This window comes from Dermochelys coriacea, chromosome 17 (genome assembly GCF_009764565.3).
Source record: "Dermochelys coriacea isolate rDerCor1 chromosome 17, rDerCor1.pri.v4, whole genome shotgun sequence".
In the NCBI taxonomy this organism is placed as follows: domain Eukaryota; kingdom Metazoa; phylum Chordata; order Testudines; family Dermochelyidae; genus Dermochelys; species Dermochelys coriacea.
In genome coordinates this window covers 107,507-126,637 of record NC_050084.1, presented here as the reverse complement: position 1 = coordinate 126,637, position 19,131 = coordinate 107,507, and the positions used below count along the sequence as shown (strand labels likewise).

General features: G+C 42.3%; 1 protein-coding gene and 1 long non-coding RNA gene across 5 annotated transcripts in view; one reads left to right on the top strand and one right to left on the bottom strand.

The window, feature by feature from the left end:
* Positions 1 to 2,457: 2,457 nt before the first annotated feature.
* YWHAE (tyrosine 3-monooxygenase/tryptophan 5-monooxygenase activation protein epsilon) overlaps positions 2,458 to 19,131 on the bottom strand; it is a 57,537-nt gene continuing 40,863 nt past the window's right edge. For 3 of the 4 annotated variants that reach the window (XM_038375462.2, XM_043499339.1, XM_043499341.1), the window contains one exon: positions 2,458 to 3,379. In XM_038375462.2, the coding sequence (XP_038231390.1) occupies positions 3,327 to 3,379 (53 nt within the window). In that variant the 3' untranslated portion in view covers positions 2,458 to 3,326. Of the gene's footprint in view, positions 3,380 to 5,285; positions 5,333 to 19,131 lie in introns of all 4 variants that reach the window. The other variant, XM_043499340.1, reaches the window with a different exon arrangement.
* On the top strand, positions 9,570 to 14,398 carry LOC122456968. The gene is made up of 3 exons (XR_006276185.1): positions 9,570 to 10,607; positions 11,206 to 12,553; positions 12,891 to 14,398. It is a non-coding gene; the product is annotated as an uncharacterized LOC122456968 (long non-coding RNA).

The following is a 19,131-nucleotide window of genomic DNA, read 5'->3' as shown; positions in this document are numbered from 1 at the left end:
GACCCTGCACTTGTTCTAGGTAACATTTACAAGGAGGTATTTTCTCCCACTGTACTTCATGGCCTGCTTCAATTTGTCATTTGCCCTGTATTTCTTTCTATAGCATCTGGTAGAATCCAGGTTTGTTAGTTTATTTTTCTGACAACCCAGAATAACTTTAGCTTCTTTTCATATAGGACCCATCATATCAGTAATATGCAATTGCAACATCTGATCCAAAAGCTTCATACAACAGCCCTTTACACACACACCCCCCGCCTCCAGAAAAAGTTTGAGGGATCATACTTGCAATTCTGTCTACTCATACAAGGCATTGCTTTTGAAAGCATGCAGGGGGATCTAGGATGTCAGATGACAGTTCATGTTTGTTTTTATGAAGGAGGGGGCTGACAATATCTGGCGGACTTGGCTGCCTGTGAAGGGCCTGTATAGTGAGATGACCACTCCTTCAGGTAAAAATCTCTCCCCCTTAGAAACACCGAGTCCCTGACCACCAGGGATATTTTCACTACTGAAGATAGATGTGGCTATCGGGGTAAATTTTGACTGTTGCTCACTAAGGAACTGTCTGGCCTCCTAATATGGAGACTGGGAAGATCAAGAAAAGTAAATAAGGGATGGGCTGAGGCCCCTTAGTACCTGCCGGTTCTTCCACAGCTGGACCTGCTGTCCCTCTCATCACTCCATAGTCACCTGCTGGGGGGAGAAGGTGGTGAAGACAAGCACCCTGTAACAGAATCTGGGAACAATGGCATTAGGACATAGCAATCAGCAACAGCCGCTTATCGCAACAACCTGTTATTTTCCCAGTCCTTTAAGGGTGGCATAAAATCCCTATCCCATTATTCAGTCTTTCCAGCATGCATGCTATACAGCTATACCTTTATCAGGGGCAGCTGCAGACCTCCCAGGCATTGTTTCACAATATGCAGTTCATTCTTCTGAGTCTAGCTCACCTTTAAAAAAAATATATATATATTTTACTATTTGATTCTCTGTGAAGGTGAGCAAAAATATACTAATTTTATTAATTTATTTCCCCTTTGGCAGTTTGCCTCATCATCCTGCTTCAGCAGCAGGAGCAAAAATGGACTCCCAATACTCTGAAAAGATTTCAAGAGGCTAATGCTCTCCTGTTCTCAAAGACAATGGGCTTATTTGTCTCCCTGTGTCACGGTCTCTCAATGTAGGCACTTGCCTGGAGCTAACCCTAGAACCTCTCTGGGCAGGATCCATATCAGATGGATGCGTCTTTCTCATGGAAATCTCACCTTGGGATAACAGTATAGGGGCACCTGGTATAGAAGAGGCAGCAGGGAGCGAGAACTGGGCTCAAATGCCCCTTACCGCATTCTTTGGTGTTGATGTCCATACTCTGGTCCCCTCCATCCACAACCTGCAGGCTGAGGAGCAGCTGAGCTCCATAGTCAAGGGGTGTGTGGCTGCTTGTGTGGGTTGCAAGGAGTCAGGAGTGACCTCCCATCTGGTATGCTGCCCTTCAACTTCATTCCTCCTATGGAGATAGATGTGGGGCTGCTTTCCCTGGAGCATGTTCTTTTCCAATCTGCTGCCTCTTTTTTCCTGTCTGAAGTGGAACCTTACCCAATCTGGGCTGCTTCTTACCCAGTGGATCTACCGTCTCCCAACTTGCTTGGCAGCGGGGGAGAAAGGGCATGCAAAGGCAACTCCACTTGGGCTGGGCTGAGGAAAAATTACATCCTATCTGCAAAATCAGCTGAGCTTCCAACAAACGGAGCTGAGGGGACAATCTCCCCCAGAAAAAGCAAACAGCCATGGAACACAGCTGGTTAACATTACTGAACCACATTTTAGTTTAAAAATCTGAAATACAGTTTGGAATTTTTCTCAGAACACTGTGGCAGCAGAGAGGGTATGGTTGAGCCTGCCTGCTGCTGTGACAGCAGAAAAAAAAATGGAGGGAACTTCCAGAGGCAGGGCAGTACTCCACAGCCAGTGACTGACAGGTCTGGTTCTGACTCCCAGCTGCATGCAGGCTAAAAACCCCATTGTAACAGATCTGCACAAACAATGAGCTAACATACAGCCTGTGTTACATACACTAATGGCTCCAGTTCTTTAGAAATGGGGACTAAGTTTCAAAAGTGATCAGCAATTTTGGGTATTCAACCACAGACAGGCCTTAAAGGGGCCGGATTTCAAAAGGGCCTCAAGTTGGGCACCCAAAATCTAGTAACTTGTGAAAATCTGTTATACTATAGAAACAAGCCCTTCAAAAGCTCAGTGAGTCCATCTGAATTTCCTTTACCAAAAATATTTGTTACTAGTGTTTAAATGTAAGCCATCCTGCATATATTTTTTCATTCCCACTATTACTCTTCCCCCTCCTTTGATGTGTTCAAATTTTCCTGCTACTTGTAATGTATGAAAGTCTACTCGAGCTAAACTGTAATCCAAGTATAAAAGAGGAACTCACAGTAATATTTGGCATTTTTTAATTTAGGTTTGTTTTATTTAAGTTTAATGTTAATTCCATGCTGTGTTTCAGTAAGAACAATACAGATTTTGTATCTGTGGCTCCAGTCAGATATCCAGTAGTACAAATTAGCTTCAAGTTACACATACTTTGAACGAAAGAGGTTGAGCGAGCGAAGGGGAATAGGGATGGGGAAGGGAAAAAAAAATATTGAACACGCATGCAGGCTTTTCAATGCCACCTTCAATGCTAACCTGCTTTGAGGAAAAGTAAAAAGTAGGCAAGAATGAGCAGCCACGGATTGTTGAACTGTTACCAGCATCATATTTTTCAGCAACATTTCAGCAGTTTGGAAACTTTTTTTTAAACAGTAAAATCACTACAATAAACGTTCCAATGCAACCTGAAACTTCAAGCTAAACACCCAATTAAGTTTAAACACTGGTATAAAATTCAGTTTAAACAATTATAAAAAAGGAAAAATGCCACCACATGCGCCCTACAGTGCGATAACAAATCTCTCCCCTAAAATCTAATGGCTTTCAGATGTAATATTCACTTCTAATAGTCACATCTGGCAGAAGACAATACAGTAATGCTGAAAAAACCTTTATGCAGTCCTGTTAGTGTCTTAAAGAACCTAAAAGCTGGCACCAGTAAAATCCACAGAAATTCACTCTTGCCTTTAAGAACTTTTAAACTGTGTAAAAAAAAAAAAAAAAAATAATAATAATAAACCCAATAGGGCAGGAACCTAAATTCTGAGACCCAATGTAAAAGTCAGATTTGATGGGTCTCAGAGTGACACTGAGGGATTTGTTGGGGAGGGTGGGTGTGGTCAGAGATGGGTTCTCTTGTTGGCCTTGGTGTCTCACTGGTTTTCATCTTCCACATCCTGCAGCGCTTCTTTATTCTGTTCTTCACCTATAAAAAAAAGTTAAAAAAAAAAAGTAGTCAGCTGCTTCATCATTTCTGTACAGGAGCCCTACAAAGTTGCTAACATCTTGACATTGTTTTCATGCAGTTTAAATCATATACAGAACATATTTATAAAACCAGTTTTAATGTAAAGTCCTTCAAAGGAAAAAGTTCTGCACTCCAAGCCTGCCACATTTTATAAAACATTCAATTATGCCACAGGCTATTAGTACATGTTCCCAGCTAAAAGGACAGAGTCACCCAAGAACCAATAAACTGACAATGAAAAGATGCGCATATCAAGCTAGATGCTCTCAAAAAAGGGACAACCAAGACAAAATTATGGAGCAACTGAAGAGCAACAAAATCCTAGTGACAACTACAACCAAACAGATCAAATTGTATTTCCCTAATAACCTCACTTTTACTATTAAAATGAAAAATGTTGACTTAAATAAAGAAATGATGTTTAACACACTGATATTTAGAAAATGAAACATCTACCACTCATTTTTCTTAGGCATGATCTGCATTTGGAAATTTAGTTGGCATAGCTCTCATTTAGGTGTGTGGAAAAAAAAATCCACCATCCCCAATCAACATAGCCACACTGGCAAAAGCCCAAGTGTAGATGCAGTTCTACTGGCAAAAAAAAAAAATCCTTTTGCTGGTATAGTTTATTTTGTTCAGGGAACTAGTATAAGCTATTCTACCAAAAGAACTTGTCTGTAATGGCTGCATCTCCACTGGGAGAGTTTATGAGAACAGCTACCCCAGGCAAGCCCCTTCTAGTGTAGAGAAGGCCACCCCAGTCTCAGTGCTACAGTCAATTTTGCAAGAAAGAGCTCCACTGAAGTTGCACAATATATTAGTCTCACCAATCAAAAGTGGTATGAATATGTTTTCCAACTTTGCAACTCCAGTGCAGGAAAACAAGCCAAAAATCCTGGACTTGAGTTTATTAAAGATGACATTTTAGGCATTTTACCTCTTGCTTCTTTTTGATGCCAGTTAGTTTGGAGCTATTTACCTGGTCCGTAACATGCTGTGAAAAAAACAGCTTTTTCATTTGAACTGCTGCCTACCAATGAGGTTTAAACTAGTTGTCCCCTCCCACTCCCCCAACTAGAAGCATGCATGCCATCTGTCTATGCCTTTTCCTGAAATCCAATGGAACTACATAAAATGAACAATTCTTAACATATGTAAACAAATGCTGCAACATGTGAAAGGGTCAAATCAACTGATGAAGTAATTCAGGTAGATCTTTTTCTATACAACTACTCTTAACCACAATGACACAGTTCTGCCTCCAGGGACAACATATAAACAGGATTATCCATTCACAGTTTGCTGTAATATCCAATCAAAGCACTCAAATGACATTTGGCTTCCAATCAAAATGCCTGCAAAGGGCATCTCCAGATACAGGATTAGCACTAGGCATGGGATTAGCACAATGTAAGGGAGGTTTTGGAAGATGTAGCTTAGAAGACCTACGTGTACCAAAAACACCACACAAAATTATATGACAGATCAACTCCCTTTAAAGAGAACAGTAAGAGACCTAACCCAGGAAGATGGTTAATATGTACTGAAGATCTGAACATGCTCTAACAGGCACACTTAAGCAAATACTATAAAACAGACCAAAGTGAAAGTACTTTTCATGCCCAAGTATTCTTAATATCTATCCAGTCCAGTTACAAAAATGCCTAAGTCAGTTTGGGTCAGTTACATCTGATGCTGGGTAGGGGAGACGGGTCATGAATGGGTAGAAGAGTGCTTAACCTTGGAATGGAGTCAGATACAAGCAATTTATCAGCTGCAGGATAGTGGTATGCAAAGCATCATTAGTGACAAGAGGAAAACTGAAGTTGAAAAACTTCACTGAGCCATGATGAGGACTTACAAAGTAGAGTTTTTGGGAAATGAACAGTTGGACTTTCCTTTAGGAATCTACATAGCAGGAAGAAGGGGAAAACAGAAATCATATGAAAGACAACATTACAAGCATGAAAATAAATTAACAGCTTGGATATGACACATGGTTAAAAGATACAATGAGATGGACAGTTGTAGAAGCCCAGTGATACCAAATGTTAAGGAACAGTGATAGAGAACTTACAGAATTAAATCAAAAGTGAACAGAAGGAGTTAAAGCCAAACTATATCCACAGTTTTATTGGGTCATTGATTTATCAGATAAATTAGTAGTTATACAGTAAAATAAAGGTCCACCCTTTCAATTTTTTTTTAAGACATTTCTCAAATGTACACAAACAGGTGTATATACATTATGCTTTTTGTATACATCAGGGCTCATATTAAATGGGTTCACAATGAATAGGACCCTACCACATTCATGGCCATGAAAAACACATCACGGACCGTGAAATCTTGTCTTTTTGTGCTTTTACCCTGTACTATACAGATTTTACAGTGGAGACCAGCATTTCTCAAACTGGGAGTCCTGACCCAAAAGGGAGTTACTTGCAAGGTTATTTTTATGGAGTCACTGTATTGCCGCCCTTACTTCTGCACTGCCTTCAGAGCTGGGTGGCCAGAGAGTAGCAGCTGTTGGCTGGGTGCCCAGCTCTGAAGGCAGCATCCCACCAGCAGCAGTGCAGAAGTAAGGGTGGCAATACCATACCATGCCACCCTTAATCCCACTACTCCGGGGGGGGGGGGGGGGAGAATTCTGCACCAAAACATTTAAAGTTCTGCAGATTTGTCAAAATAATGTAATATAATCACACCAATTTCAATTACAACACAGAAAAAAGTCACAATAACTATTCAGCATTTCCTAAACACATGGAAGTTATGAACACTTGGTAACTAATACCCTGCATTCCAGTTATAATCCTGGATTTTCATTTAAAATCACATAACAGAACACCAAAGAGAAAAAGAAAAAAAGAATGTCATTTTAAATTGCTCAGACTTTCACACATGAAAGTCATACAGTTTTGCTAATCATTGTCCTGTATCTAGCTGAGTACTTTGGAAAGTGCTTGGTTCTGATTGTCCTGACATTTTATTGACTGCTTGGTAAATACTTTATTTTGCCCTCGAAAATCTTTTTTTTTAAAAAACTAGTAAGTAAAAATCTAAACCCACTGTGCCACTTTGGCACAGGAAAAAAAAAATGAGAAAGTGCATAGAGCTTCCTAGGCCTATTCCCTTACTGTCATTTATAAAGCTTTACATCATTTTGACAATGTAGGGGGGCCTTAAAACTTACAGGTTTTATGCTCCTGGATGAACTGACTGAGAATGGGAACAGTTAACTAACCATAGAATAATTAACAACGTTATTATGCAGATAGGCTGCAACAGAGAATGAGATAAAACAGCAACATTAACAAAAAGTGTTTAGGTTTTTTTAAACACAAAAGCTATTTAATTTAACTTAAACAGAATTTTCAGTAACATGATTCTAATATTTAATTAAGTGTTTTTTCGATTCTCAAGAAGCGACATTTTACTAGGCAAGCAAGCAGCTACATTTCTGCCTGGGGACAGCGCCTTACTCCTGCATAACAAAAAAATGTGCCCTCCTTCATGCCCCTCAAGCCGCAGCACCTCTCGCTTGTTGGCCAGCTCCAACACACACACCCAATCCCCCTCCCTCTGCAGTGATTTGTATGTCTGAAGACACAGACACGCTCCTTGGGCGGCCAGGGAAGAGACGTGTGTGTCCCCTGCAGATTTCTTTTGAGTTTTTTTGCATGGGGGGGCACAAAAATATGCAGGCCATATGAATTTAATTCTGACAGCAGTATCCTACGTTGCTGCCTTCAGAGCTCAGTGGCCTGAGAGTGGTGGCTGCTTGCTGAGGGCCCAGCTCTGCAGGCAGCAGCGCAGAAATAAGGGTGGCAATACCATACCATCCTTACTTCTGCGCTGCTGCTGGCAGCGACTGTCTTCAGAGCTGGGCTCGCAGTCAACAGCTGCCGCTCTCCAGCGGCAGTGCAGAAGTAAGGGTAACGGTACTACAACACCCCACTCCCACCCATAACCTTGCGACCCCCCACCACTCACTCCTTTTTGGGTCAGGACCCCTACAATTACAACATTCTGAAATTTCAGATTTAAATAGCTGAAATAATGAAATGTACTGTTTTTAAATTCCTATGACCGTGAAATTGATCAGAATGAACCATGAACTTAGTAGGGACCTAACGATCAAATATTATCAGTCCAAAAAACCCCAATTTTACAGAAGTTCTAAATTTAGCATAGTTACTAAAAATTGTATTAATTTTAGAAAAATCAAAGTCTAAGTAAGAGACCTTTATCAACAACAATTCACATTAGACTAGGCTCTGGGGGAGGAGGGAGGCCGCAGAGCTGGGCTCTGGGGGGAGTGCAGGTGTCTGGGGGCACCATACAGCCCCCTTCAGAACCCCCTCAAGTGGAACTGGGTTCTCATAGGGATTTCTTTAAGTCTACACTCCTGGGGAAATCTTTTTTTATGCTCTGTGTGTTGACATTCTTGTTAACATATTTTGAAATAAATTACCAAAATAATTGAAACTGGAGTGATTATATTGTGTTATTTTGACAAACATATGCAGAATTTTAAAATGTGTGCAGAATTTTTTGGCACAGAATTCCCCCAGGAGTATCCTGTTTGAGTGCACCATTTATGTATGCCAGGATCATATTAGCTCTTTTGGTCAGTGTCACATTCAGTGGATTATCCACCACAATCCTCATCTTTTTCAGAGTCACCGCTTCCCAGGATAGAATCCCCCATGCTGCAAGTATGTCCTACATTCTTTGTTCTAGAACACACTGTTTGCTTGCGCCCAGCTTACCAAGCAATCCACTGAATCAGTGACCTGCCCTGTTCATTATTTACCACTCCCCCAAATTTTTGGATCTGCAAACTATCACTGATGATTTGATGTTTGCATCTAGGTTATCGATAAAAGTGTTTAATAGTGTAGAGCCAAGAACCAATACCCATTGGACCTCACTAGAAACATCCCTTTGATGATTCACCATTTATAACTGTATTTTGAGACCTATCAGCCAGCCATTTACTGTATCCAAAATTAATCTGATATTCTAGTTTTTAATCAAAATGTTGTGCAGTACCAAGTCAAACATCTTACACAAATCTAAGTCTATTACATCCACAGCAAGCCTAATCTTCAGGAAGTGATTAATATAGCTAATATTTGTCTCCCATGAGGTTCTGAGTAGCAACCTCACATCCCAATGATATCTATTGCTCTGCTCATCAAGAATCAAAAAAGTGAAGGTGTATTGACAGATAAGTAAGGCATGTCTCAAGCAGCATCCAGTGTGGTTACTTGCCAAAAAGGGGGGGGGGGGGGGAGAAGAGAGAAGAGGCAACATACTAGTAATTGTATTGTTAACATATTCTAGCATACTAGCTATCACTACTGTGTTTTTCTTTTTGAAAAGACCAGTCCACTAGTCAAATATATTTTGCTGACCTGAAATTTCCCATTTCAGTTAGAATTGTGAATATAATTTTTCAATAGCTTACAAACAGACAACTGGCTTTCAGCTATCCTGTTTAATAATAATCACATTGCTTTCCTGGTGTTTAAATTGAAAAAGAAGAAAAAAAAAAAGTCAGCTAGAACATCAGGAAAAGCAAGCTCTACTATGGCATGGAGCCAAGGAAGCAGAAGCCCAATACTTGATTAGGACAAAAAAAAAAACCCTGAAGATACTATAATGAATAATTTGCACTGGCAGGGAGAGGAACAAAATGACCTACTGTAAATAGTCTTTCCTATCTAATTTCTATGAATTCTACTGAATACATTTTAATGAACTTGCATTCAACTAAGCACAGCTTCTTAGAATGAGACAATGCACTGGTACCTCACGGTAGCAAGGCAAACTTCAGTGCATCACTGACATTAAGCCCACTTGGTTTCATCAAAGGGCAATCACCATACTAAAAGAACAATGATTTTGAGCACCTAATCATAGGGAAGACTGTATTTACCATTAAGTGTAGTATACTAGCTGTACAGATCCATAAACTTGAACATGCATGAACTTTCTGCACCAGTTGAAACGCTCTAGAACAGTGCTACTCAAAGTGGTGGTCCGCAAGCCATCAGCTGCCAGTCTGCATGCACATTGGGGAAAAAGGTTGCCTGTCTCCCACCTCAGATAGCTTGAGAAGCACTGCTCTAGAACAGTGTTTTTCAGTCTAATTTGCTGACTCCTAAAAATTTTCAAATGGAGGTGCAGACCCCTTTGGAAATGTTATAGGTTCAAAACCACTGTTCTAGAAACATGTAGGAGCAGCATGTGCGCTCCCTTGTGAAACCTGAAGTTTGCACCTAGGGTTATGGGGGGGGAAGCAGAAATACAAGGTGAATAGTCTGGATCTATATTAACAATCTAGCCCAATAAATGAAGGTTTCTTGCTTGTAATTGGAGATTCTTTGAGATGTGGGGTCCCTATTTGTATTCCACATGCAGGTATGCATGAACACCACGCACTTGAGACTGGTAAAGCCTTCCAAGTAGCAACCCTTGGTCCACCCCTGTGCCCTGGTTCTCCTTGTGCTCTATACTGAGGGCATAAGGGGAGGCATAAACCAGTCACCTCTGAAGTTCATTCTCTACCACAAATCCAAGTATGATCCAAAGCAGAGGGAAAGGAGAGCGGGTAGTGGAATACAGATAGGGACCACACATCTCAAAGAGCCTCTAGTTACAGGTAAGTAACGTTTATTTCCTCAAGTCCTGGTTCCTATGTGTATTCCACAAATCAGTGACTGGCAAGTAGTACTCAAACAGAAAGGGTGCAAGGATGCAGGCAGCATAGATGCCTGTAACAATGGAAACCCTAAGGTTGCATCAGCAGAAGAGGCTTGGACCAATGCATAATGTCTTGTGAAAGCATAGCTGTTACTCCTGGTTGCCCCCTTAATGTCCAGCATAGGAACATCTCAAAGAGATGGTGCTGTTCCTGCCTGTGCTCTAGTGAAATGCTCCCAGGTAGGGAGATGCATCAACTGATAGCAAAGGAGAATATAGCCAGATATCCATGTAAGAGTTTGAACAGTAAGAGTCTTGAGTAGTCCGTGCTTCGTCTGCTACAGCAACAAATAGTCTAGGTGATTTCTTAACAGGTTTTGTTCTTTGCAGGTTGAACACTATTGCTTGTTCTGACATTGAAAGAATGAAGTCTCCTCTCCAAAAGGATGCGGCTTCAGTAAGAATATTGGTAAGTGAATTGGTTTGTGTGTAACTCAGAAATTACCTTCAGAATGAATTCTGGGTGGAGGCCAAGGGGTAACTTCTCTTTATGAAATGTAGTCACTGGGGCAGGTTGGCCCCAAGTGATCCCAAGCTCACCTCTCCCTATTTGGCCGACATAATGGCAACCTGGAAGGCAACTTTTATAGATAGATGGGACATCAAGCACAGGGCCAATAGTTAGAAAGATGGCCCAGTAAGTGATGAAAGTAGGAGACTGAGTAGTAAGTTCCGTCACACCCTTTAGACATCTGGTTGTTACCACAAGTAAAAAAAATAGAATAGCCATTACCAGAGGATGAAATGGACTAATTTGGCTAGGTTGATATCCAATGAGCTAACAGAGAAACCATACGTCTTCAGAGTGAGGAGGTAGTCTAAAACTGCAGAAATACCTGCTGACCCTGATCACCAATTCTGTTGCACTCACATAGAAAAGGGTGATCTTAAGGTGTTGCTGCTTGGATCTTTCCATGGCTGCTTGTTCTACTAGGAATTGGGGGCAGGGTGTGAGAATAAGAATACTGCCCCTTTTACACAGACAAAATGTTTTTCAACCCTTTTAGGGGTAGGAGTACATATTGCCAGTGTACATCTAGCTGGTTCCATAACAGCTTCATTCACCAAGAGAGCTACCCTGTTGGGTTCTGCAGACTGCAGGATATCTAAGAGCTTCTGCTGCGTATCTTGGACTTCTAATAGAAAGTGAAGTTTTACCACCATCCTCTGCAAGAGTTCTTAATATTGCCTATGGTAATATGGTTCCAGCTCTTCATCTTCCTCCTCCATGTAATCCTATGGAGTTGAGTGCTATTGTCTAGGAGAAGAGGGATTATGTGACTATCTAGTAGAGCACATGTATCTAAGGAGTGTGCATAAGGATCCTCTGGACACCAACAGGGCCAGTAAGAAGGATCAAAGGCTAGTTCAGGGGGCCCCCAAGGCATTGGGTACCAGCAATCTCCTGGAGGGTAATCCTGCTTGGGCACAGGACAGGTCCAAGAAATACCTATGTGGGGGGGAGGCAGGAGGATAGTTTATCTTGGACATCCATTTCAGCCAATGGGAAGGCTGGATCCTGCTTTAATCAGTGGCACCATCAAAGCTGGTGAGAGGAAGCCCTGGCTCACAGATGGATTAGGAAAGTAATTTCTTCTCCTTGAGGTTGTATCCTCTTCTGGGGTTTCCCTGAGAAGGACTAGGCAGAAAAGCAGAAGAGACTGTGGGTCCAGGAGTGCAAAGATACTATCCCAGAGGGTATTTGTCTCAGCCAATCCAGGAGTACAAGGATCCCAGTTGTTGGATCTGTCAAAATCCATGCCATGTCAGACTTAGTGGTCGGTGGTCTTTACAGGTTCAGTCCAGTACCAAGGTGAAAGAAAGAGTACCTCATTTGGAGCTCTTGGTTGTTACAGTTGTCAGTCCTTCAGTTTGTTAGAGGTCATGGCCAGCACTAGTGTTTGTTACCAAGGTTAGTATCATTGGGGCTTTACTCCTGAACATTTTCCCTTCATGGATGGGAGGCTTAAAACGACTCAAGTCCTTGGGACCCGTGTGCAAAGGCTCATCCAACTTGGAAGTTAGAGAGGAATCCTTCTCCTTCAAGCAGGCTTAAAGGGGGAATCTGATTTTATGCTTGCAAAAGCACTTCCTAGTTTCATGAGATGCCCAAGAGTGTCTGTAGATCAATCTGATCCAGTCTGCTCCAGAGCTCATGCTCGGAGGGTGTGTTGCTTGAGGACAGCAGCTGAGGTAAAGGGGGAATCTCCGCAGACTGGATCTGACTGACTGTCTCATGGCTTTTTCCCTGAGGAACTTCTTCACTTGAAACGCTCGTCTCTCTCTGCTCCGGGATGGGAAGGAGTAACAGATACTGCGCCTGACTGAGATATGAGCAAGCTGAAGGCACCAAAGGTAGTAGTAACTTACAAAGAGCAAGGGCAGGGGCCAGTTTCTGAATCCCAGAATTTTGTGCATAGTACTACTCCCAAAAATAGGCAGAGAGGGTCCTCAGGGTGTGGACAAACTCAGCTACAATAAGTATATAAAATATTACAAAAAAATCTCCACTAAAACTATATACAATTATATTTACAGGAATGAAGACAATGAGAGGATAGTTCCAGACACATTTCAGAGTAGTAGCCGTGTTAGTCTGTATTCGCAAAAAGAAAAGTAGCTCACGAAAGCTTATGTTCTAATAAATTTGTTAGTCTCTAAGGTGCCACAAGTACTCCTTTTCTTTTTCCAGACACAGAATTCCAACTCAGAGCATGTGGTGGCAAGGAGGAACTGAAGAGGGAGCCAGCCCCCACCTCCTCTTAAATCCTCTGTACAGATCATGAGAAAAACCAGAGCACAGGGATGGACCAACAGATGCTACTTGCAAGATTTTCCAGTCTCGTTCACATGTAGGCTAGTAACCCTTTTTCCTCAGAGTACTATCAACAGAACAACCTCACAAAGTTCAATATCAGAAGCAAGTTCCCCATATACCAGGAGACAACTCAAAGTGACATCGAACCCTGCTAGAACAGATGCAAAACCTGCAGACATATCTCTACTGTTACAATGATCAATACTGCCCCAAAATACACCTTTCAATATTACATGCTTATCACAACATATGGCATACCTCATCCAGTGCACCAAATGCCCCAACTATGAGGGTGAAACCAGACAATCATCATGCTCTTCAATGAGCTCACACAGAAAAATGGTAAAAAGGCAAAAACCCACTACCACTGGTGGGTGGACACTTTTCAAAGCAATCACTCCATACCTAATCTTTCATTACTTCTCCTCAGGGGAAACCTGCAGAACACTTTCAAAAAACAAGCCTGGGAACTTGAATTCATAGCTCTGCTAGACACAAGAAAACATGGATTTAACAAGGACACTGGTCTTATGGCTCATTACAACAATTTAACAGACAACACCACCTGCTATCCCTCAATTATCCACTTCAAACCCTTTATGGATAACAATCTAACCCCCCATTACCCACTTCATTTCAGGTGACCGACTCCAAAATCTTGCACCTTCTGTTTATCAATCTATCCCAACCTGTATTTAGCTCAGGCATACCGCTTCCTTCCCTTGTCCTGAAAAAAAGCGCTCTGTGGCTCGAAAGTTTGTACCTTCCAACAAGCACTACAAACAATTAAAAATAGGAATCTGGCTAGGATACCAAGATAAACCTCTAATCTTTGTAAAAAAGAAAAACTGGTTATTTAATGACCAGCCGACAAGTGCACTCAGTCCTACTTCTTGTTCAGCCAAATCAATAAGAAAAATAACTTTGCATTTACGGGAGATATGCTATCCGCTTCTTATTTACAATGTCACCTGAAAAGTGAGAACAGGTGCATGGTACTTTTGTAGCCAGCACTGCAAGGATTTTACATGCCAAATATACTAAACATTCGTATGCCCCATCATGCTTCAGCCAGGCTGGGGCTGTACTGGCCAGGCAGCACTGCTCTGGCTGGGCGGTGAGGCTGGGGCCCCTATGGCTGGCACGGGGCTGCTGGGACTGGCCAGCCCGGAGGTTAGATGTCCTCTAGATTAACCAGTAGACTAATGCTTACTGGTTAACATTTTACATCCCTAATTGCAAGGTATTTACATGCCAGCTATGCTAAACATTCATGCTTTGGCCACCATTCCAGAGGACATGCTTCCATGCTGACAATGCTCATTAACAAAATATCACGTTAATTAAATTTCTGACTGAACTCCTTGGGGGAGAACTGTATGTCTCCTCTGTTTTACCCACATTCTGCCCTATATTTCATGTTATAGCAGTCTCTGATGATGACTCAGCACATTGTTCATTTCAAGAACGCTTTCATTTCAAAATCGCAAAGATTTGTCAAATGTGAGATTTTTAAAAAGATAGCTACAGTACTCGATGCAAGGTTTAAGAATCTAAAGTGCCTTCCAAAATCTGAGAGGGATGAGGCATAGAACATGCTTTCAGAAGTCTTAAAAGACCAACACTCCAATGCAGAAACTACAGAACCCAACCCACCAAAAAAGAAAATCAAACTTCTGCTGGTGGCATCTGACTCAGATGATGAAAATGAACCACCAGACTGCACTGCTTTGGACTGTTATCAAGCAGAATTAGTCATCAGCATGTATGCATGTCCTCTGGAATGGTGGTTGAAGCATGAAGGGACATATGAATCTTTAGCGCTGCAACGCTCAACCTGGGAGTTGAGACCCCTCAGGAGGTCATAATGTTATTACAGGGGGCTGGGGGGCTTGTGGTCACAAGCTGTCAGCCTCTACCCCAAACCAGCTTTGCCTCCAGCACTTATAATGGTGTTAAATATATTTTAAGAAGTGTTTTTAATTAGGGTTGTCAAGCGATTAAAAATTAATTGGGATTAATTGCACGGTTAAGCTAATAGAATACCATTTATTTCATAGCATCATAGAAGATTAGGGTTGGAAGAGACTTCAGGAAGTCATCTAGTCCAACCTCCCTGCTCAAAGCAGGACCAACCCCAACTAAGTCATCCCAGCCAGGGCTTTGTCAAGCCAGACCTTAAAAACCTCTAAGGATGGAGATTCCATTACCTCCCTAGGTAACCCATTCCGAATCTGTCCTATCTCAGGGCCTCTCCTTTTGCCCCTCCACCCCCACGAACAGGATACAGTTCTGTGGTGACCTAGAATCCTATTTTTGACATCTCTGACTCAAGGAATATTTCCAACACACCTCTAGCCAACATATTAACCCACAGGGACCTTCCTACCAACACTACAAAAAAGAATTCTGGGTGGACTCCTCCTGAAGGTCGAAATAACAGACTGGACTTCTATATAGAGTGCTTCCGCCGATGTGCACGGGCTGAAATTGTGGAAAAGCAGCATCACTTGCCCCATAATCTCAGCCGTGCAGAACACAATGCCATCCACAGCCTCAGAAACAACTCTGACATCATAATCAAAAAGGCTGACAAAGGAGGTGCTGTCGTCGTCATGAATAGGTCGGAATATGAACAAGAGGCTACTAGGCAGCTCTCCAACACCACTTTCCACAAGCCATTACCCTCTGATCCCACTGAGGGTTACCAAAAGAAACTACAGCATTTGCTCAAGAAACTCCCTGAAAAAGCACAAGAACAAATCCGCACAGACACACCCCTGGAACCCTGACCTGGGGTATTCTATCTGCTACCCAAGATCCATAAACCTGGAAATCCTGGACGCCCCATCATCTCAGGCATTGGCACCGTGACAGCAGGATTGTCTGGCTACGTCGACTCCCTCCTCAAGCCCTCCGCTCCCAGCTATCTTCGAGACACCACTGACTTCCTGAGGAAACTACAATCCATCGGTCATCTTCCTAAAAACACCATCCTAGCCACTATGGATGTAGAAGTCTTCTACACCAACATTCCACACAAAGATGGACAAGCCATCAAGAACAGTATCCCCGATAATGTCACGGCTAACCTGGTGGCTGAACTTTGTGACTTTGTCCTCACCCATAACTATTTCACATTTGGGGACAATGTATATCTTCAAATCAGCGGCACTGCGATGGGTACCCGCATGGCCCCACAGTATGCCAACATTTTTATGGCTGACTTAGAACAACGCTTCCTCAGCTCTCGTCCCCTAATGCCCCTATTCTACTTGCGCTACATTGATGACATCATCATCCGGACCCACGGAAAAGAAGCCCTTGAGGAATTCCACCATGATTTCAACAATTTCCATCCCACCATCAACCTCAGCCTGGACAAGTCCTCACAAGAGATCCACTTCCTGGACACTACAGTGCTAATAAGTAATGGTCACATAAACACCACCCTATATCGGAAACCTACTGACTGCTATTCCTACCTACATGCCTCTAGCTTTCATCCAGATCACACCACACAATCCATTGTCTACAGCCAAGCTCTACGATATAACTGCATTTGCTCCAACCCCTCAGACAGAGAAAAATGCCTACAAGATCTCTATCATGCATTCTTACAACTACAATACCCACCTGCTGAAGTGAAGAAACAGATTGACAGAGCCAGAGGAGTACCCAGAAGTCACCTACTACAAGACAGGCCCAACAAAGAAAATAACAGAACACCACTAGCCATCACCTTCAGCTCCCAACTAAAACCTCTCCAATGCATCAAGGATCTACAACCTATCCTGAAGGACGACCCATCACTCACAGATCTTGGGAGACCAGCCAGTCCTTGCTTACAGACAGCCCCCCAACCTGAAGCAAATACTCACCAGCAACCACACACCAGAACCACTAACCCAGGAACCTATCCTTCCAACAAAGCTCGTTGCCAACTCGGTCCACATATCTATTCAGGGGACACCATCATAGGGCCTAATCGCATCAGCCACACTGTCAGAGGCTCGTTCACCTGCACATCTACCAATGTGATATATACCATCATGTGCCAGCAATGCCCCCCTGCCATGTACATTGGTCAAACTGGACAGTCTCTACATAAAGGAATAAATGGACACAAATCAGACGTCAAGAATTATAACATTCAAAAACCAGTTGGAGAACACTTCAATCTCTCTGGTCACTCGATTACAGACCTAAAGGAGGCAATACTTCAACAAAAAAAACTTCAAAAACAGACTCCAACGAGAGACTGCTGAATTGGAATTAATTTGCAAACTGGATACAATTAATTTAGGCTTGAATAGAGACTGGGAGTGGATGGGTCATTACATAAATGAAAACTACTTCCCCATGTTATTTCTCCCCCCCTCCCCGCACTGTTCCTCAGACGTTCTTGTTAACTGCTGGAAATGGCCCACCTTGATCATCACCAAAAAAGGTTTTCCTCCTTTCCCCCCTCCTTCCTGCTGGTAATAGCTCATCTTAAGTGATCACTCTCCTTACAGTGTGTATGATAAAACCCATTGTTTCATGTTCTCTGTGTGTATATAAATCTCCCCACTGTATTTTCCACTGAATGCATCCAATGAAGTGAGCTGTAGCTCATGAAAGCTTATGCTCAAATACATTTGTTAGTCTCTAAGGTACCACAAGTACTTTTCTTTTTTGCGAATACAGACTAACACAACTGCTACTCTGAAACCTATTGAAATAATATCTCAATATCCAACCTAAACCACCTCCACTGCAATTTGAGACAATTGCTCCTCGTTCTGTCATCTGCCACCACTGAGAACAGCCTAGCTCAATCCTCTTTGGAACTCCCCCCCTTCAGGTAATTTAAAAGGCTGCTATCAAATCCCCCCTCACTCTTCTCTTCTGCAAACTAAAGCCCAGTTCCCTCAGCCTTTCCTTTTAAGTCATGTGCCCCATCCCCCTAATCATTTTCGCTGCCCTCTGCTGGGCTCTCCAATTTGTCCACATCCTTTCTATAGTGGGGGGGGCCCAAAACTGGATGCGGTACTCCAGATGTGCCTTACCAGTGCCAAAAAGAGGGGAATAATCACTTCCCTCGATCTGCTGGCAACACTCCTACTAATGCAGCCCAATATGCTGTTAGCCTTCTTGGCAACAAGGGCACACTTGATTCATATCCAGCTTCACATCCACTGTAATCCTCAAGTCCTTTTTTGCAGAACTGCCCCTTAGCCAGTCAGTTCCCAGCCTGTAGCTGTTCAACTCAGCACTCGTCCTTGAACCTCAGATTTCTTTTGGCCCAATCCTCCAATTTGTCTAGGTGACTCTGGACCCTATTGCTACTCTCCAGCTTACCTACCTCTCCCCCCAGCTTAGTGTCAACCGCAAACTTGTTGGAGGTGCAATCCATCCCATCATCCAGATCATTAATAAAGATGTTGAACAAAACCAGTCCCAGGACCAACCCCTAGGGCACGCCACTTGATACTGTCTACTAACTAGACATCAAGCCATTGATCACTACTCATTGAGCCCAGTCTGTATAAATGTTTTTGGATGCTTTCTACTTTTTCAAACACTGATTTCAATTACAACACAATACAAACTGTACAATGCTCACTTCATATTTATTTTTGATTACAAATATTTGCACTGTAAAAAAGAAAATAGTATTTTTCAATTCTCCTAATAAAGAGATTATTCTACAGTACTTGTATCATGAAAGTTGAACTTACAACTGTAGAATTATGTACCAAAAAAATTGCATTCAAAAATAAAACAATGCAAAACTTTACAGCCTACAAGTCCAACCAGTTCTACTTCTTGTTCAGCCACTCGCTCAAACAAATTTGTTTACATTTGCAGAAGATAATGCTGCCTGCTTCTTGTTTACAATGTCACCTGAAAGTGAGAACAGGTGGTCACATGGCACTGTTGTAGCCGGCATCACAAGATATTTACATGCCAGATGCACTAAAGATTCACATGTCCCTTCATGCTTCAACCACCATTACAGAGGACATGCGTTCATGCTGATGACAGGTTTTGCTCAAGAACAATCCAAAGCAGTGTGGACCGACGCATGTTCATTTTCATCATCATGAGTCAGATACCACCAGCAGAAGTT